At 39.0% G+C, this 22436-nt stretch overlaps 1 protein-coding gene across 1 annotated transcript in view; it reads left to right on the top strand.

Moving 5' to 3' along the window:
- HemK2 (HemK methyltransferase 2) overlaps positions 1-9231 on the top strand; it is a 25383-nt gene extending 16152 nt beyond the window's left edge. The window contains exon 3 of the mRNA XM_067158811.2: positions 8915-9231. Within this exon, the coding sequence (XP_067014912.1) occupies positions 8915-9133 (219 nt within the window). The 3' untranslated portion in view covers positions 9134-9231. The remainder of the gene's footprint in view (positions 1-8914) is intronic.
- Positions 9232-22436: the final 13205 nt, after the last annotated feature.

Raw genomic sequence — 22436 nt, forward strand, 5'->3', positions numbered from 1 at the left:
AGAGCATCCGGATGTCTAATGAAAAATGGAAGTAAAATATATTGCAGTATGTTGCGTTAAAAAATATCTCTGATTAAAAGTGGTGATGGTTAGAATAAACTAAAACCTATTGATTGAGCATGGACATGAGTACATAAACACATTAAAATATATATGCCACATCATAAGACACTAAAATATATAGCACATTAAACACATTGAAACACGGTATATTTTAAAAACGTCTATTAAAATTTGAGTTCATGTTGCGTTGCATTCATTCTTCAATCCTCTTGTAGTTCTTGTGTTGATTAAGTTGAATATCGAGAATGTTCTATGGCTGATATACTTTGTATTGGTATGTTATAAGAACTCTTGTCATTAAAATTTGAAAATTGAGTACTGTGCAATTCAACTGTTGATGTAGTCAGGTAAGATTTATATATACAGCAAGATAGGGTTTAATTTTAGAGCAGTTGGTGGTGACACTTCTCTCGTCTATGCACGTTATATGGTTGTTATCTGTAAAGAAAAGTTAATATGAGTATAGCGTATGTATGAAGGAATGCCTGGATGTATGTGTGAAATGAAAAAAGTACTTACTGTTGTTGCTGTGGAGGTTGTGTACCGATATGTTTGGAGATTTGTTGTGTTCTGCTGCGAGTACGTCTGGGGCTCATGTGAGCTGTGTGGAGGGATGTTGGTGGAGGGGATGGAGGAGTGGCTCCGTGTCATTGGCTTCTGGCACGTTAAAAATTCTTCTGCGGGATAAACTTCCGATGCTCCGGTGTCTGTTAAGAACTAGTATTTGAGATGAACTTTACACAAATAAAAGTACTATCCCCCATAAATGCGCCACGGGCACAGGCTACCATATACTAGCACTGGCTTCAGGGTTACAAACCATAGAACAAGACTAATCTTGAGGGTTACACACCTACAGGGAATCAGTCTACCAAGCAGTCGCTCTACGTGTTAAAACTTTACTCGGTTTAGAATGTCTATTGCCAAAATATGCGGTTAAGAAAGATTTTGTTGACATTGTGAAGGCGATTGAATTTTACGAAAGAGATCTTGAAAATGCAAACAAAGACATTCTGGAGGCGGAGTGGCATTTGTGGAAGCTGAAATGCAGAATCTCGTCAGAAAATCAATCAATCAACAACTGTGACTGAAGTTTTAAAAGAAATGGACAATACCTCTTTTCCAAACATTGCTACTCTTCTTACAATCCTGGCTGTTATTCCAGTAACTGCAGCATCTGTGGAAAGAAGCTTCTCCACCCTGAAGAGGCTAAAAACATATTTGAAAAGTAAAACCGGTAAGGAAAGGCTGATGGCTCTTGCACTCATGGCAGTACATAGAGATATCAATGTGAATATTGGTGAGGTTGTGGACATAGTGCTCAAAGACTACCTCTTTCATAGAGGCAAACTGCTTGTTCTTAAACAATGTACTGATATGCAGGCTGTAAGGGTATGAGTATAAATATTTCTTCTAGCAGTCAAGAACGATGTTACAAACCAATATACAATCATATTTTTGTAACCTGTGAAACTTATTTTCGGGAGCAAAGGAATACAGTTTTGGGAGAATGCAATAGCTGGACTGCGATAGTAAACAGGCTCAGTGCCCCCTCACTACCTGCACTCCCCTTCTGTTGTGTAACACGTAATTTCAAGACAAAAAGATGGATAGATGCAGTGCCCAAGTGAGAAAGTCATCAGGCGGGAGCGAGACGGATAATCATAAAAACTTTAAATTATACACCTGATAAATGAGTACCCAGAAGCTGCAATATCGACATTGTTAGCCATTTATCATGCCTAAGTAATTAATAGAGGACAAAACATTAAAACCTGCACATACTGGTACGTATATTAGCATCACAAAACTATAACTTTATACTACTATATTCTGTATCCCAGGCTTGCGACGGAAAGTAATAGGCTGAAGTAAACCCTACCTAGCATACGTTGTGACATATATTTTTCTTTACCAACTAACAAAATATCTATACCCATACCCCTTACATTATATATATATATATAGAGAGAGAGAGAGAGAGTGTGTGTTGTTTGTTTTGTTTTGTTTTTTGTTTTGTTTTGTTTTTTTCCTAAACTGCATTCTTTGTATGAAATGTCATTTCTTTATAGCTTACCACATGACCATTATTACAATAAAATTATCGTATTTATTCTAGACCAGAATATTGGACCTTTACTCAGACAATTTATTCTTGCATTCATTTCACTTGTATTCGGAGTGTATATGAAATGCTTCAGTTATGTTGGGAAGGGAATAATAATAGATGAAGACAAGGGCGTATCCAGAGGTGGGGAGGTGGGGATTGTCCAAAGAGTCCAGACAACCCAGGAGTTTTAACGAATTTAGTTTTCCTAAGTGTGTATATTATTTAGTTCCCGCAATCCGCACGAATCCACCACTCTTACTAGGAACCCAGGACACTTATTTCCTTGTAAGGTATTCCATACCTCCTAAACTCTCCAGAAGTTTGGACACCCACCAAAATAAAATTATGGATGAAGACCTACCATAATCCTCCTCCCCCCCCCCCCCCAAACTGAAATCCTGGCTTTGCTACTGGTATGTACTACAAAAGATTTCATTCCTTGCAAATACTGTAGGATTGGTTTTTAGTGAAGTACAGTATGTCAGATTTTGAATTGCAGTGATGCCTGTAGACTAAGAAACAAAGTTCCATTGCAAGGCAGTATATATATGTCCACAAATTCTCAATAGCTCAATGACATGTCAAAGTAGGTTTCATCCTTGTACATTGAATTGTACATAGAACTGTGAATCCTGTGGCTTATGATCACAGTTTGTCCCCATCCTGACAGCTCAAAAAGATTTTTTCTTGTTTTGTAGAAACAAATTTAGATGGAGCTTTGGTATTGTACAGAACTGGAAGCTGTGCATATTTATTGATATTAATTTCTGAAAGGTTTTTTTTCAACTAGTTGGTAAACTCTATTTGGTGTTCTTCAAAACAGATTGTCTCTCATGAAAAACATCAGGTTCACTCTAGACCAGAAATTGCTGCAACAAGAAGAAAAAATCTTTGTTACTGTCTTCCTTAATTTTTCATTCTCCATAGTTATAATTATTTCCTTTAAGCTGAAATCTTCTCAGTCACTTTCAAAAAGTGCATGTTGCTTCTCTGATCATTGAGATTCAATGCATTCAGCTTTTTAAATATAGCATACTACAGTAGTTTTGCCAGTAATTCTGCATGGCATATTGATTTTTTTTCCTATCAGTCAGGTTGGCCAAATGTGTTAACATGCTAATTCTATGAAGCCAAGCTCTGCATTGGGAGATCAGTAGGTTTGAACCCCACCGTTAGCTGTCCTGAGAATGGTTTTCTGTGGTTTCCCATTTTCACTTCAAGGTAAACGCTGGGAGAGTTCCTACCCATAGGCCACAGCCGATTCCTTCCACTTCCTTATCCAGTTTAATTTACCATCATTCATTTTATCTTTATTAGCTCCTCAACTGGGATTGGCATCAGGAAGGACATCCAGCCATAAAGACATGCCATATAATTTCATCTCACTTCATCCCTGACCCTGTATCATGAAACGGGACTAAGTGGTAGACATACAGAGATATTTTTTTTCCTCTTCAAGAACTGTGTGTATCTTTCCCACAATAATTCATATGAATCAGACATTTTGTTACCATGGGAGATTCAGCACCAACTAGTGAAGTACGTTCAGCTCATACCATAAACCCACCCAAATTAGGCTGTTTGGTCAAAAGTTTAGGCAGGGTGACCGATACCTGGAAAGGGAAATCAAATGTAGAAAATATACAGGGAAAACTCAGGGAAATATCAGAAATGCATGATTTTTCTTTGAAGCCCGCAATTGTCACTGGCTTGAAAATTTTGTTAACTTCGAAACAGCAAGATTCTACCTTACCTAAGGTCCTATTTCAAAAGCAAGAGTGCACTGCTGCTAGACACCTACTTCAGTGAAAAAGCCAGCAGAGATTCTTCACTACTGTCTTTTGCTCCCTAAATAACACTTTTTTTTTTTTTAATCACCTCTGCATTGGAACTCTTCCTGAGAAGAGTTCCAAACACCTAAGCCAGTGAAGATATTCATTAAACCCCCCATTCTGGAAAGTGGTGGTACTGCATACAGGTTCATCAAAATGGGTGTGGAAAATATAGATAACTGTGTGAAACTGCAACAAAAAGATAAAAATTTCATTGTTCCGTATTGAAATTATTAACATTAAAAATTAAATAATTGAAGTTCAACCAATTCAATACATAAAAGAAAGAAATGTAGTAATTACATTCTTATTTAAATGGGACCGGTTTCGACCCTAGTCCAGGTCATCGTCAGCCGTAAAAACAAGTAGGCGAAATCACACAATGTTTATGAATATTGGAGAAATGGGTCAGTTTCACACTCTGTCAGGCACAAAGTCACAACACTATCAAATAATATATGAAGATTATAAATAAACTTGAAGTCGCAGACGAATAGATTTGTAGAAGCAAACCACCAGTTCCCGGTGATCAGCGCGGCACATTCAAGGTCATGCGCTGTGGTCTCGAACGCCAATGTAGAGTGGAGAATGTCTTGAAGGTCCAATATTTGTCTCGGTTGCGGGAAGTTAAGTACGTATTTAAAAAATATACGACGCAAATCAGTATAATTGAATGAGAACTTGTGCTCCTGCTAAGTTCTTGGAAAACAGTTGACTTGAAAAAACAATTGTAAAGAGAAAAAAAGTAGTAAAAAGCGTAATATCGGAAAACAAATGAAAACTTATATGCACAGTGCGCTATTTTTAAAATTGAAAAAATTAATAGGACATGATTGAAGTAGTCGAAGTTGGCGCCAGATAAGAGTTAAAATTTGAAAGAGGAGAACCGAAATGAAGGTCGATTTTTTTTTTTTTTTTTTTAATAGAGAAAGTAGAATAAATTAACAGAGGAAGAGTGATAGTGAAAAATGAGAAAAAATAAAAGAGATTGAAGTTAGATGGTATTGAGGAAGAATAAGATAGGGAAAATGAAGGAGGGGTAGTTTAGGGTGGGTTAGGAGGGTGGGTTATTGGAGGTAGAAAATGTGGGTGGGAACTTTGTAAGGCATGGAAAATAGAATTGGGGTTTTGGAATTTGGAATTTTTGAGAAGAAGAATTAGGAAGTCAAAAAGGATATTGGGTTTTTCAGAAATGTTGTTTAAATTGAAATTAGGGTTGAAGTACTGGTCAAGGTGGATAAAGCAATTTTCAGTAATGTTTAAGAGGGGGCCTTTGTTAATGATTTTAAGTATATTCATGTCATTGTTAATACTGGTGAAACTATGCTTGGAGTCTTGTATGTGCTGTCCTATGGCAGAGAATATGTTGTATTTAATGGCGTTGACATGTTCAGAGTACCTGATATTGAAGTTGCGGCCAGTTTGTCCGACGTAGGAGGAATTGCAGTTATTGCATTTGAATCTGTATACACCAGATTTAGAAAAAGCATTAGACTTATTTAGAGATTTAGAGTTGTGTAAGATATCAAGATTTCTATTGTTAGTTCTAAAAGAAATTTTCATGTTATGTTTTTTAAAAATATTAGTCTAATGCTTTTTCTAAATCTGGTGTATACAGATTCAAATGCAACAACTGCAATTCCTCCTACGTCGGACAAACTGGCCGCAACTTCAATATCAGGTACTCTGAACATGTCAACGCCATTAAATACAACAGATTCTCTGCCATAGGACAGCACATACAAGACTCCAAGCATAGTTTCACCAGTATTAACAATGACATGAATATACTTAAAATCATTAACAAAGGCCCCCTCTTAAACATTACTGAAAATTGCTTTATCCACCTTGATCAGTACTTCAACCCTAATTTCAATTTAAACGACATTTCTGAAAAACCCAATATCCTTTTTGACTTCCTAATTCTTCTTCTCAAAAATTCCAAATTCCAAAACCCCAATTCTATTTTCCATGCCTTACAAAGTTCCCACCCACATTTTCTACCTCCAATAACCCACCCTCCTAACCCACCCTAAACTACCCCTCCTTCATTTTCCCTATCTTATTCTTCCTCAATACCATCTAACTTCAATCTCTTTTATTTTTTCTCTTTTTTCACTATCACTCTTCCTCTGTTAATTTATTCTACCTTCTCTATTAAAAAAAAAAAAAACAATCGACCTTCCTTTCGGTTCTCCTCTTTCAAATTTTAACTCTTGTCTGGCGCCAACTTCAACTACTTCAATCATGTCCTAATAATTTTTTCAATTTAAAAAATAGCGCACTGTGCATATAAGTTTTCATTTGTTTTCCGATATTGCGCTTTTTACTACATTTTTTCTCTTTACAATTGTTTTTTCAAGTCAACTGTTTTCCAAGAACTTAGCAGGAGCACAAGTTCTCATTCAATTATACTGATTTGCGTCGTATATTTTTTATATACGTACTTAACTTCCCTCAACCGAGACAAATATTGGACCTTCAAGACATTCTCCACTCTACTTTGGCGTTCGAGACCACAGCGCATGACCTTGAATGTGCCGCGCTGATCACCGGGAACTGGTGGTTTGCTTCTACAAATCTATTCGTCTGCGACTTCAAGTTTATTTATAATCTTCATATATTATTTGATAGTGTTGTGACTTTGTGCCTGACAGAGTGTGAAACTGACCCATTTCTCCAATATTCATAAACATTGTGTGATTTCGCCTACTTGTTTTTACGGCTGACGATGACCTGGACTAGGGTCGAAACCGGTCCCATTTAAATAAGAATGTAATTACTACATTTCTTTCTTTTATGTATTGAATTGGTTGAACTTCAATTATTTAATTTTTAAACTGCAACAAGTCAATTGGACAAGCTGCAAGGTGAAGGCTGTGTGACCTCCCTTGGACAACTCTTGTTCTTTCCCAACCCCCGATGGTATTAGGTTCTGAGGGATCAGGAGTCTTTCAGTTTCACACACTTTGTGGCCCTTGTCATTCTTTGGCCAATATCTTCATTTCTTGAAGTGTCGAACCGCTTCCGTTTTTCCTCTGATTAGTGTTAATAAAGATTGTTTGCCCAGTTATACTTGCTCTTAAAACAGTAATCACCACTTCCTCTTATGAGCCCCAGAGGAGAAGGAGAGTAATGTTGCCTGCCATTTAAAAAATATGCTGTGATATAGAGGACTCTACCTGTCACATACTGTAATAGGAATGCCACTGCAGAAGCCGTGAGGGAACAGTTGACATTGATATCAAGAACACGTGACTACTGAGGATCTCTGGCTATCGACAGCAATGGGGCCATATAGTAGACTTACACAAGGGCAGTTTGTTGGCTCAGTGTCTATAGCCCATTGTGTACACTGTGAGCCCTGGACTGTGACTTTATGTATTTCCACATGAACAGATGAAGGTCGTGTATCACGTAGGCAAGGACGTGGTATCTATCATCGCACCACAGACCATAGGTACATCAGACGACATGTAGCAATGTACCCAGGAACAATATTAACACAAATCATGCCACTACTAGCTTCTCCTATATCCCAGAGGACCTTCTAGAAGCAACTGAATGAAGGTGGACCACAGTTATGGCATCCTGTACTAGATTGCAATCAAAACACAGATCATTCATCAAACACATTTGTGGTGCCGAAAAATGAGGCATTTGAGGCAGGAACAGAATCAGGTTTCCTTTCTGGGAGAGTCATGCTTCAGTCCAAGATGCAATAAAGGATGCATTAGAACATAGCGTAACTATCCAGTGCATATTGTGGAATAGCATAGGGAGCCTACTCCTGGAGGTGGGGTCTGGGGACAACCATTACTTACAATTCCAGAACCTCTCTCATGTTTGTGCAGGATTCACTCCATCGATATAACAACGAAACCCTCCAATCCCATTTTGTAGCATTTCTCCAGCATTTCGCAGCACAACAGCACTTGACCACATATCACAGTCATTGTTCTCTGCAGGGTACTGACACCTTTGGCATGTGATGTCATTAGATCTTTCACCGATAGAACACATTGTGGGATCAGCTTGCACAGTGTCTGCTCTGGCACTTACAACCTTCACTGAACCTTGACAAACTCCATATGCAGTTTGAAGAGGAATTTAGACATAAGGCACCTCTATGACACTATGCCTAGTAATACTTCTTTCCAGGGGTGGGGGGGGCCACAGTACCTGTTGACAGTGCAAGAACCACCATAATCTTGTGGAAGTCCCTTTCTACCAAGTGTTGGTGCATGGTTTTTAGATCACTACCTGTTTACGATGCACAGATGCATAGATTTCATGCAGTCCTCATATTGAGTGTTCCACTTTCTTTGTCCTGTAGTGTAATTGACCTGAGATGATGATATTGTGTGTTAGGTGCAAGCCTCAAGCTCTTCAAGCCCTATATTTGGACAATTGAAACGTATCATTAGCATAATAACTAAGAATATTTTCATTGAGAGAAATAGAAATAAGTAGTGGAATCTGTAAAATGTCATTTAACCAAACTTATCTTGATCTTTTCATTGTTCAAGTAATTATACCCCAGATTACAGATATATACTATGAGCATCCATCCTAATTTGACAAGCTCTGGAAACAGGATTTAAACAATTTTCTATTTCCATTTGTAAAGATTTTTTTAATACTGTATATTTAAGCTCTCCACATCACATACTAGTCTTCAGATTGCTGTAAACCTCTTCAGACATACGAGCCAAAGACAAACAAGAAAAATTTATCCCATCTGTGTGTGCTTGTAGGATGACTTGCTTTTAAATACAGTACTCTTAAAACATTTCCTGTATATGATAAATGCATACTTTCATTTCTGAAGAAAAAAAATCTTTTTTTAAAGTAGTATGTTAAACTTCAATACAGTATTAATTTATGTAGTATTTTTTCTTTTAAACAGGTAATGAACCGACTGTTTCCTGCAGTTCCAAGTCTGCTGTCCCCTCAGGGTGTATTTTATCTCCTAGTCATTGAAGAAAACAACCCATTAGAGATAGCAGACCTTATGAAAGAGCACGGTTTTAGTATGTCTGTAGTAAAAGAGCGTCGAATTAGAGGAGAGTACTTACATGTGTTGAGATTTGAGAGAACTAAAAATGGATTGGAATTTAGCTGTTGATGTATCAATTGTTCATATACAGTCATTGTGTACATAAAGTGTTTATATTTACATTTAATAAAATAGAACATTCCTAAATAAAGTGTAATTTAAAAATATGTAGTTATCCATGAAGATTTCTTCTAGTCTTTCCCTTTTATATGCCACAATCAAGGAAACCATCCTTAAGTCGTGCAAAAAGATTGTATAAGAACAATCACCGCAAAGCATGAACACAAAAAAGGTCACAACCAAAGCGTACAACTACTGATCAGTACTACCACACTCATTCAAGTCTTCCCCGCAATAACAAAGTCACTATTGCCAACCCACACAAAATGCGGAATACAAGCCAGAGGTCCATGTTACTTCATCTTTGCAATGTGAATCAAAATCCTGGCCTCATACATTACATTTTGTTATAATTCTTTATTATGTTTCATTTTCAAATTAATATAAATAATATCACAAACAAGGTTGTGAATTATTATTTAATTTTATTATATGCAACCATGGAGATTTAGCTGGTGCCTGCTTGAAGAGGGGTTTGAGAAGACACCTTTACTGCTATGGGCTCTGCCAAGCTTAAAGCCTCTTCCCACATCCTTCATCCGTCGAAACCGTCCACCAGCATGCTTCCCCTTACATCTAACCCCCTCACCGTCACTACATCCTCGGACGGAAACTTGAGAGTCCGTAACACTGTGTCATCAATCTGAAACTATCAGTGAACTGCGTACTAAAAGTGAGTTATCTAAATTTGATATTGCTGAGCGGCCTTCATAATCTTTGCCTTCAAATATCGAGAGAGGAGAAATCCTTTTTGTTCTCTAGGGAAGACACCATCTGGGAGTCTTTAAGGGCCGGTTTTATGTACAAAGCTATAAAAAATAATCACAAGTGAAAAAAGTAGAACTTGCTTCATAAATACATTTTCTAAATAAATGTCCTAATACTGTATATTGTTAATTTCATGATTGATATGTGAAAGCCTATACCACTGGATGTGTTGCCTGAACAGTCTCCATTGGAAAATGTAGTTCTCTGAAGAAATGCTCGCTTTCTTATCTCATTTCTTGGTATAAAATCATCTGCCACCTTCTCCCGATTTACCTCCTTAGCAGCCTCCTTGTGTACATGCAGAAGGCTCAACTAATTTAATCTGCTCTTCTGTAGTTATACAGAAGTAAGTCTTTTAAGGTCTGAGAAAAAAGTCTTGCATGTTAAAGTTTTCAAGGTTATTGTCAACACTATTTTTAAGAATTTGAATGAACAGTTTTGAGAGCAAATCCTTAAGATGAACTACTGTCTTGAAGTGATTGGTAATGTCCTCTTAAGTTCTCAATTTTTTTCCTTCATATATCAACAACTCGTGAAACATTCTTCTGTGAAGCAAAAGACGATCAAGAGTCTACATATCTTCATGGAATTGTAAAATTTTATCTTTGCTTACATCACTCTCAAGTAGAAACTGCTCAAATTCAAGTAAGAACTTGGAAGGTGATGTGTCAAAATGGAGAGCCAGACAATTAACAATGTTATCTGATTGCATAGACACCTGTACTTTTTTTCAACTGAATCAAACTGCTCTGCTGAATTATCTTCAGAATCATCATACCGTTTGGGAATTTTTTTTTCTATGCAGAGTGGGTGAATGAACTTCTGCAACTTCGTTGGTTGTTCACATATCTCGTCATGCACCTTGCTTTTTACACTGTTCGAAATAAATTCTCGATTGATCGTACGACATTGTTCATGACTGCGAGACCCACATAACTGAAAGTTACTACCATCCATAAGTAAATTAGCTTGAACATGCCTTGCTCGAATACCTCCACTTCTGGCCATATTGTGTTAATTCACACTTACAAAACTTATATTTTCCTATAACTCGCAATTCTGCGCCTTTTTTGACTGTACATTGATAATGTGCTAATTGCACTGATTATTTCTATGGGGTGTCCAGGTAGCTGTCATAGTTGTCAGTCAACTCGTTGTTCAACCATCGTTTCAAGGGAAGTACCCCACTCTCTTCCCAAACTCATCAGCTAGAGCTCACTGGATTCTTTGGGTATAACCCTATCAGCACAGCTCAACTCATCCCCCAGTAGATCAGAGAGAACCAAACTTGAGAGTTTGTTTAAATCTCATTACATTGTAAATCTCGACTTGAGTTTTAGGGAGGGGGCAAAATGGCACTCTGTCCGTGAAGATCATATTTTGGGTGGGCATAAAACGCCTTGCTCCCCCACTGGCATCAACAACACTTGTTATTATACACTGAAAAGCCCCTCAATACACGTTATGTTTACTTAACAAATTGTTCTGTCTAAAGTTAAACTTACTGCAAATGCTAAATTTTCAAGAAAACCTTTCAACAGAAAATGACATTTTCTGACTTAAGATATGGTTTTCTTGGGAGCGTAACATATTATAACAATAATTTATTAAGTTTTTAGGTATACAAGTATACAGAAACTGTTCCAAAATCTAACTCCAAGCATAGAAGCAAGAGAAAGGAAGAGGGAGCATACTTTTTATTGATAAAGATACAATTTATTTTTCAAAATGAAAAGCAACATAACTTAATTTTAATTTCACATTCTAAAATGTAACTATCCCTTAGGTGGCCATACAGACTTCATATCTAAAGCAAGAGAACTGACTCAAGACTCAAACCTGAAACCTCCATTCTTCAGACAGGTGCATTAACGATTGCCACTATTTGCTCCTCCCTTTACCATGTTTAGAACATCAGTTAAAACATTTCAATTACATTAACAATTTCTAATAATGATATTATTGTTTTTACGTCCCACTAACTGCTTTGTGATGGTGTTTGGAGACGCCGAGGTGCTGGAATTTTATCCTGCAGGAGTTCTTTTACATGCCAGTAAATCTACAGAGACGAGACTGACTTATTTGAGCACCTTCAAATACCAATGGACTGAGCCAGGATCAAACCTGCCAAGTTGGGGTCAGAAGGCTTGACAATTTCTTACTTCCCAGTTGGGTTTTAAACTTTGCACGTTGAGCAGTAAAACTTAATTTCCTAATATGATTGGTCATTTCAAACACCAGGATCTAAAATGGCAGGTGGGAATTCATTTTGCAGAGAGATTTACTAGAGAAGCCTTGTTCTGAGGCCAAACTTCCTGATTCACAGAGAAGTACTTCTTTACGAGTCCCTTGTCTCAAATTTTACCACTAAATCTTCCGAATATCTAATCAAGAAATACTACAGCTTTCCTTTGTGCGGTGGTAGTTCATTTCATTTTATTTCTGTCAAGGAGAAGAAACAACATTCTGCCATGTGATTATAGGATCTCTTTCATCATTAGTTGAATAATGAATTTCATAATGTTATAGATTTGGAAAAAAAGATTGTTGACTTGTCTTATGGTCTTGGGACAACTTTGGAAATCAGCCATGTGTGGAAACTGATAAAATGTGTGTTCTGTAGTAGTATACAGGGTGGCCCACTTAAACTTTTCACCGCAGATATATCTGGAACAAAAAGAGATATTGAAAAATTACTTTCACGGGCATGAAGGCAGGGAAGGGGCCAATTAAAGTAAATATTATGAGCCAGTCTAAAATGTAGGAAAATAGTATTTTCAACACCAACTTACGTTTTTTTAAATGGACACTCTGTATTATTTCGTGCGCAATCGTTAACATGAAAAATCACATAAGTAATGGCGTTCGTTTCATCGCAATAGGTCAATTACATCCCGAGATATTGCAACGTGAAGTTGATGCTTGAGATAAATGAAATGCGCAGCAGTTGGACATCCCGAGATTCCAGCATGAATCTCATGGTCCTCCTACTCGCGATATGATTGCCATACTACAATGCGACAGGTGCTATACTTAATGCTATTTGCACTGCTATCAAGAGGGATGAAAATAAGAGAATGTCCTTACAGTAACTTTGCTGTACGAATTATGTACATTCTGAAGTAGTACAGTACAGGTACTGCAATGTACTGTGTAGGTAAATAAAACACGCAAGAGAGAAACCGTTATTTACATATCCTTTTGCTGTGGCAGGAAACCCTTCTCTTATTTTCATCCCTCTTGATAACAGTGCAAATAGCATTGAGTGCAGTGCCTGTCGCATCGTAGTACGGCAATCATATCGCGAGTAAGAGGACCGTGAGTTTCGCGCTTGACTTGAGCGTCAACTTCACGTTGCAATATCTCGGGATGTAATTGACCTATTGCGATGAAACAAACGCCATTACTTATGTGACTTTTCATGTTAACGATTGCGCACGAAATAATACAGAGTGTCCATTTAAAAAAACGTAAGTTGGTGTTGAAAATACTATTTTCCTACATTTTTGACTGGCTCATAGTATTTACTTTAATTAGCCCCTTCTCTGCCTTCATGCCGGTGAAAGTCATTTTTCAATATATCTCGTTGTTCCAGATATATCTGCAGTGAAAGGTTTAAGTGGACCACCCTGTATGTAGATCATTATTGGAATAAATGCAGCACAACTTGAAATAGGTGATACCTGAGCATATTCCTGGAATGAGTGATAAAATTAGCTACTGTGAGCAAATGGAGAAATTAGAAAGGATGTTGGCCCAATGGATTGAATATGGAAATAAAAATGCTGTTGTCATCCACCTTTATTTATCTGGAGTAACGGGAAAAGATTATGCCACTAATTCACCGCACCTACGTTTTCAATGTCTAACCGTATATAGAGGATCATGAAGAAAATGAAGAAACAGACTAGGAGAAGGGAAAAAAGCGTACAGAATTTAAAATGATTTTCCCATGTTAAAATTTCTTACCAAAAACCAGTTACATATTTAATTGATATTGTTATTTTATCTGAGACTGCAGAAGATCTCGAGAAGCTGCTGAATGGTATGGACAAAGTCTTGGGTAAGGAGTACAAGATGAAAATAAATAAGTCCAAAACAAAAGTAATGGAGTGCAGCCAAACAAAGGCAGGTGATGCAGGAAATATTAGATTAGGAAATGAAGTCTTAAAGGAAGTAGATGAATATTGTTACTTGGGTAGTAAAATAACTAACGATGGCAGAAGTAAGGAGGACATAAAATGCAGACTAGCACAAGCAAGGAAGAGCTTTCTTAAGAAAAGAAATTTGCTCACTTCAAACATTGATGTAGGAATTAGAAAGATGTTTTTGAAGACTTTCGTGTGGAGCGTGGCGTTGTATGGAAGTGAAACATGGACGATAACTAGCTCAGAAAGAAATGTGGTGTTACAGAAGAATGCTGAAGCTGAGATGGATAGGTCGAATCACGAATGAAGAGATACTGAATCGAATTGGTGAGAGGAGATCGATTTGGCTAAATTTGACAAGAAGAAGAGATAGAATGATAGGACACATCTTAAGACACCCAGGACTTGTGCAGTTGGTTTTTGAAGGAAGTGTAGGTGGTAAGAATGGTAGGGGTAGACCAAGACATGAATATGACGAGCAGATTAGAGCAGATGTAGGATGTAGTAGTTACGTAGAAATGAAAAGGTTAGCACAGGATAGGATGGCATGGAGAGCTGCATCAAACCAGTCTATGGACTGATGACTCAAACAATGACAACATTTAATTGGCAGAATTGACAGCATAGAAGATGATACATACAAAATGAAGATGAAACTGAGGTCAGAAAAACACAAATTGTTCAAAAAGTTGTGCCAGGACAGTGATTTTTGAGTTGAACCCAGAATTTTTTTGTACACTAACACAATTAAATTCACCTTACAAAGTTATAGTATTATGATTAGATATACAGTAGGATAGAACAATATCTGGTGCACATTCTTAACCTACAGCTCTTGATGTGCATGGAAGATGGAAGCAGATCAGGTATAGTCAACTCAGCACTGGCAAATGCCTCAGGACCAAAGAGCTATTTTCTTGCCACAGATATAAATCAAACTGCTTGCTTTAACACATGCGATACTGGGTTTACAATGTGTGAACATAGATGTTATTAATAATGACCTTCTAAACAGAATGTACTGCTCTAAGCAAATGTGTTTTCTTAAACAGTATTTAATCCACCTAACGAGCTTACCTCATCTGAAGAAATCCAGGCATTACAGTTGATGGTAATCAAACATGTGGTTTGGCTAGAGGCAAGGATGGTACGGAGATAAATTACACTGCCTGACAAAAAAAGTTAAGCACCCAGGAGTGGTTAAAAGTGAATGAAACTGCATATGCTGAAAGGCTATGTGCCTTTATTGAACTGACTACAATATGGGATGAAGGAGACAAGGCCGTTGTTAGTTTCAGGCGGAATGTTGGCGCCAGGTCAGTAGGGTGTCGCACCCTCCCTGGCCGCATTGCATGCCCTTATGCGGTTTGGTATGTTGTCATACAGCTTTTGGATCCTCTCCTGGGGCAAGTTCATCCACAGTTGTTGCAGCTGTCCCTCCAGATCCTGCAGGTTGGTACTGGGACGGAGTCCCCTTCCAATGTCATCCCACATGTGTTCAATGATGGAGAAGTCCGGGAATCTTGCTGGCCATAGGACCACCTCAGCATGCTCTAGGCAAGCCATAGACACATGTGTTGTGCGTGGACATGCATTATCTTGTTGGAACACTATCCCAGGGTGCTGTACCATAAGGGGGTAGGACATGCGGACGCAGAATGTCTGTGATGTATTGCTGTACCGTCAAAGTCTGCCAAAGCACTATTAGAGGTGGCCTGAACGCATATCCTATAGCTTCCCACACTATGATGCCAGGGATTAAGCCTGGCTGTCCCCACAACATGGGTAGGAGCTGCCCTCAATGCCGCTAAACACGCACACAATGGTCATTGGAGGTTGTGGAGAAGCGGACTTATCACCGAACATGATACGACGCCAGTTGTCCTCTGTCCATACCTCCCGGGCAAGGCACCACTCCAAACGCAGGCGTTGGTGTTTTGGCGTCAATGGCAACCAACGTATGGGGCAGTAGGGCCCCAATCTGACGGATGCAAGTCGTCAAGACACTGTGCGGGAACACACAGGATGTTATAGAGTCTTCAGTACATGTTTGCGGATGGCGGGTGTCAAAATGATGACATCCTGCAATGCTTGGCACACCACACGATAGTCCTCCCTTGGGGTGGTGTTTCTTGGTCGATCCAAACCTGCACAACGTGATTGGGTGCCCTCATGTACCCATTGAGTCCAACATCAGGCCACTGTAACGTCTGAGTGGTCCACATGCCTGGCAATTGCACGATACAACCAACCAGCCTCATGCAGTTCCACAATGTGGCCTCTGTCAAATGCTGTCAGTTGGTGGATAGGCTGTCTAACGCGTCTGTGTGGCATTACGGGTGCTTCGTACTGTACATAGTCCTCTCTGCACATCTTGCTTAATGGTATGACTCACAGCAGTTGACTGGTAAAAACTTATCAACAACAGGACGGTGCTATCACGAATACACTCTAGTGGGTATTCTACATATTACTGATCCTTGTAAAGTACAATAAAAGGTGTGGCTAAAAAATAACTAGACTGGGGCTTCAAAATCTTTTTTGAAAATTATTACACATTGGAAATATATATCTCCTTCAATATAGTCCCTTTCCCAGTCCTGACAGCGCTCCGTGCGAATTTTCCACTGTAGGAAGCAATGCTGTAGGTCCACTTCAGAACATTTTAGGGTATGCCAAGCCTTAAACCCTCAAGCCAGCAATTTAGTCCCAAGCTGCTCACTTCCCAGGCAGTATTTAAATTGAAGCCCATCAGCAGTTTAGACACCATTGAGTTAAAGAATTCATAATTTTAAACATCATCATTTTCCAGTTTCCTGGGTGTGGTGTACAAGCGCTCACCACTTCTTCCTGTCAAGGTATAGTTTCTGTTCCCCTATGTCCTTCCACCTGACATTCCTCTTGCTGACCAATTTCACTGAGTATACCCATCGATTTCTCGGCCTCCCTACTGGCCTCTCCCCTTTCACTTCTCTGTCAAAGTATTTCCTTGCGGTTCTCATTCAGTCCATCCTCATAACATGGCCAAACCATTGTACAGTAAAATACCAGTATAACAAAATTTTGGGGACCTCTGAAATTAATTTTTTATAGTAAAATATTGTTATACTGAAGTAAGTCAATTCTTAAGAACTCACCTAGTATTATATCCGTTAGTTATTGTTGTTTTTAGGGGTGGAACTACGAGGTCATCTGTCCTGTTATATCCATTACACGATCTATATAACTTCAAAATACTGTACCATTATGAGCTACAGTATTGACAGATGTTTTCAGAAAATCTTTTACATTGTACCAGCAAGTCTACACATTGTTCCAGAACCTCATTTTTTGAAAAAATATGTGATTTTCTTCTGAACAGATCCAGACACAAAAACTCATTCCAAATAGTCACCAACCACTGCACATGAATTTAGAACAGATTCTGGCACATCACTTTGTGACACAAGAAAATCTTGAAGGCTACGTGCCATGGTCATTGCCTGCTGAAGAATCAAGCTCCGTTGATCACAATCATTTTGGGGGTTGTCTTGCTCATCCTTCTCATCACATGGATCTCTATCATTCATAATGACCTCCACAATTTCCTCATTGGTGATTTCTTTGTGGACTATTACATCACTGTCTACATTGATGTAGTTGGTAAGACTTACCGTAGATGGCACATCCAACGTTATACACAAACGCTTCCAATTCTCCTCGGTTTCCACATCATCCAACACTTCACTTTCTGCGACGTCTTCTGTAAAAACCACTCCAGCTTTTCTAAAGCAGTTTGTGATGATGTCTGCATTCAGAGATTTCCCAATATGTTGGTGTTAATGTCTCTATTCGTGGCAACGTTGCACAGTATTCGACGGACCACACAAGCTCAGTAATGCCGCTTTACTGCATGAATTATACCCTGATCCAGCGGCTGCAGAATTGAAGTTGTATTTGGAGGCAAAAATAAAACTTTTACATGCTCCAAATGGCGAGGCACACAATTATGAGAAGAGCAGTTGTCCAATAATAGAAGAATTCTCCTCTTTTCGGCCTTCATCCGATGTTCCAAGTCCAACAACCACTCTTTGAATAGCACAGATATCATCCATGCCTTAGAGTTGTGCCTGTATTCACAGAGCAGATGTTGCACCCCCTTGAAGCACCTTGGCTTCCCAAACTTCCCAATTATGAGAGGCTTCAGTTTGTCCGTCCCTGTGGAATTGGTGCACAAAAGAGCCGTGATATGTTCTTTTGAATGTTTGCCCCCAAAACACTTATTTCCCTTGAAATCAAGGGTTTTGTTCAGCATTAGTTTATAAAATAACGCAGTTTCGTCTGCATTATAAATGTCTGCCGGCGAATATTCCTTCAAAGCATCCATTAGAGTCTCCAGCCGCCATGAAGACGCAACTTCCTTCGGGCCATTATTAGCTTCACCATTTATAATTTTGTGGGATATGCCATATCTCTCCCAGAACCTACAAAGCCAACCAGCACTACCCATAAACTCAGGTGACCCAAGCGAACGTGCGAAAGATCGCGCACGCTCGCATAACAGTGGGCCATTTATTGGAATGTTTTTACTCCGCATTTCCACAAACCATGTATAGACGGCTTGGTCCACTTCCTTGTGTCGGCTGTCCTGATCTTCTTACGCTGTGGACTTAGGGCATCAGCATCAATGTTCTCCTCTATCTTACTTTTCTGTTTTAAAAAAGTAGAAAGTGTTGACGGCCTAATGCCATACTTCTTCGCTACTTCTCTTTTCTTTCCGCCTTTCTTTACTTCCACAAGTATTTTACGTTTTTCACTCAACGAAAACTGCTATCGCTTCTGCTATCCATTTGCGATGGTATGAACTTAATTTATTTAACTAAATGCACACGAACTTTGCAAGTTTAATGATATAACCTTAACAAAAACATGTTGCTTTGTGAATTAAATATGAAGAAGAAACATGCAATGCATGATGCGACGAAACGTCGCGTTCATTGGTGGATTACAAACATCGTGATCCTACTCAGCCAATAGTGTGACGTATTACATTGGTTGATGGGCGAAGCCTATTGGCTACACAAAGCGTAGCGTTCATTGGTGGATTGCAAACTTGGCGCTCCTACTCAGCTAATAGAGTGACGTCTTACATTGGATGACGGGCGAAGCATATTGATTACACAAAAGCGATTGCCTTCTTGATCGCGTACGGTGCATATATGGAAAATGGCGATCATATCGTCTGAATAACGAAATAATGTAACAAGAAAAATTTTGGTCATAAAACAGGGTGAATTTTAGTTTTAATTTGAGAAAATATGGTCAAATTGGTAAAGAAAAGAGCTCAATTTTAATTCGTTAAAGTGAAACTACAAAATTCGTTAAAATGAAATATTTTAACACACAACAAATAGGGAAAAAGGAAGGGACTACAAAAAAAAAAAAAGATTCGTTATTCTGAAAATTTTGTTATACTGGTGTTCGTTACAGTGGAATTCTACTGTAGCCTGAGTCTTCCTAAAAGCTTGGTAACAGGTATTTTGATCCCAGCCTCCTGCCTGTTTGCTTAATTTCTAATCTTATCTTTCCTGGTCTTTTGGTTCATTGTTCTGATGAATTTCATTTCTGTTGACTGAATTTTACTACTAGCCTTGTTATGTAGGGTACATGTTTCGAGTCCATAGGTGAGAACTGGACAGAAGTGGATATGAAACATGGTCAGTTTTGCTTCCTGGGGTATTTTATCATCCCAGAGTAGATTTCTCACTTGAAAATAAAACTGAGAAGCTTTCCAAGTTCTATTAAGTACAGGGCAATTCAAAATGATGGACCCGATTTCATAAATTTATTCTGTGAAATCTAATAAACATATCATAATGTGAGACATGTGCTAAGAGCAGTAAACTCTAAAAGTTTTTTCAGTCATATCACACGTGTTCTATGTGAGCACCTCGCGTAACACGACATAATCAAGCCGATAGTCTATCTCCTGCCAAACCTTGTGTAGTGTGTCACGGCCAATCTCTGTGATGGCTGCTGTGATGCGGGCACGAAGGTCGTCCAATGTTAGTGGAAGAGGTGGTACGTAAACACGATCCTTTACGAAACCCCACAAGAAAAAATCACAAGGGGTTAAGTCGGGGGGAATGCGGTGGCCAATGAAGGAGAGTTCGATCCTCCTGAGATGCATGACCTCTCCAGCGCTGTGGCAATGTCTCGTTGAGATGGCTCCGAACGTTGCCATGGTAATGCGGAGGGGCACCATCCAGTTGAAGGATGAAATCTGCACTATCCTCTTCGAGCTGTGGCAGGAGCCATTGTTGCAGCATATCAAGAAAAATATTTCCTGTCACAGTAGGGTCAATGAAGAAAAAGGGTCCATAAACCTTCTCATGGAAAATGGCAGAAAACAAATTCACCTTGGAAGAATCACGTTGGTGTTCCACAACATGATGGGGATTAGAAGTTCCCCAGATCCTTACATTGTGTCTATTCACAGTCCCGGAAAGGTGAAAAGTCGCCTCATCACTGAAAATTACCCTTTCGGAGAACCCATCCTCTTCCATTAATGCGAGAAAATAAGCACAGAAGGACGCTCGAGCAGCCTAATCAGTGCCTTTTAAGGACTGCACCAGTTTCAAGCGGTAGGGTTTCATTCGTAAACGTTTCCGCAGAATGCGCCAAACAGTTGCCTGTGGAAGTTCAAGTTGCCTCGCTGCCTGGTAGGTGGACTTCTGCCGACTCTGCACAAAATTGGCGCGAACACGTTCCACTGTCTCTTCACCAGTCGAAGGACGGCCAGTCGACTTTCGCTTACAGATGCAACCCGTGTCTCTGAATTTTGCATACCACGCATGAATGGCTTTTCCAGTAGGTGGGTCTCTTCCATACCTGGTACGGAAATGCCGTTGAACACTAATCACAGACTTGTTTACGTAGTAATCAAGCACACAGAACGCCGTCTGCTCTCCAGCCACAGCCATTTTCTTTACTCGCTTCCTGCGCGCTCGTAACAGCTGAAAATGAAACCACGTGGGATGAAATCTAAACTTTGAGAGTTTGCCTTTCTTTGTGCATATCTCACAGTATATGTTCATTAGATTTCATAGAATAAATTCATGAAATCGGGTCTATCATGTTGAATTGCCCTGTATTTCTTGGTGTATTGTGTTATCTTTTGAAATGATACTTCCAAGGTATTTGAAGTTAGAAACAGATTGTAACAGAGTTCCCTCCAGGAAAATGTTTGAAACCGTGCCCTTCCTGTTGATAGACATTTCAACAGTTTCTGTTTTACTGATGTTTAGTCCATATTCCTTAAACTTGTCATTCCAAAGATTTAGTTTTTCCTGTACTTCTACTTCATTTTCTCCCAAAATCAGACCATCATCTGCAAATATTAGTATTAGGCTCTTTGCAATTTTCTTTGGTAGATTTTATGATCTGATCCATGACAGTGACAAGGCACTTCCCTGCTGGACTCCTCTTTTGGTTTCAAACCAATCTGATCTTCCATCCTCTACTTGGACACAGCTAAAGCATTTTTACTTTATCAATCAGGAAGTTTTTTATTTTTTTCCTATTTGTTTAACGTCGCACTAACACATCGAAGGTTTTCGGTGACGGAAGGGTGGGAGATTTGGGAAGGTAGCGGCCTTGGCCTTCATTGAGGTACAGCCCCAGCATTTGCCTGGTGTGAAAATGGGAAACCACGGAAAACCATCTTCAGGACTGCCGACAGTGGGGTTCGAACCCACTATCTCCCGAATACAAGCTCACAGCTGCACGACCCTAACCGCACGGCCACTTGCTCAGTATCAGGAAGTTTGGCATACCTCTACCTTCTAGGCATTCCCAGATTATCTCCCTAGGCACACTGCCGTAGGTCTTCTCGATGTCCATAAAAACCATCACTAAGTTCTTACCATATTCCCAGCTATTCCCTGTTAGCATTCTGATGGCAAATGACAGGTCTATAATGCTTCAGCTCTTCCTTAACCCATGTTGCTCTTCCTACAATAACAGTTCTACTATATTTCTGATGATGATGCTTGTTGTTTAAAGGGGCTTAACTTCTAGGTCATCGGCCCCTAATGGTACGAAATGTAATGACATTTTAAAAGTTCAAAATCAACCACTGACCAGAATAAAAAAATGTAATGAAGAATGAATTGATATGAATTTAAAACCATCAGTGGATCTGGCCCAGAAACGATCATAAACAATAGTATTACTGACCGAGGGACTCCTTCTAGAGCACAATCCTGAATCGAGGATGCTTCTTGTCTAAAGGAGTCTAAAATCCAGGTCAATGGCCCCTCATAATGGTGCTTATCGCTAGTAAAGTAGAACCATGT

This window comes from Anabrus simplex, chromosome 1, assembly GCF_040414725.1.
Source record: "Anabrus simplex isolate iqAnaSimp1 chromosome 1, ASM4041472v1, whole genome shotgun sequence".
Classification (NCBI taxonomy): domain Eukaryota; kingdom Metazoa; phylum Arthropoda; class Insecta; order Orthoptera; family Tettigoniidae; genus Anabrus; species Anabrus simplex.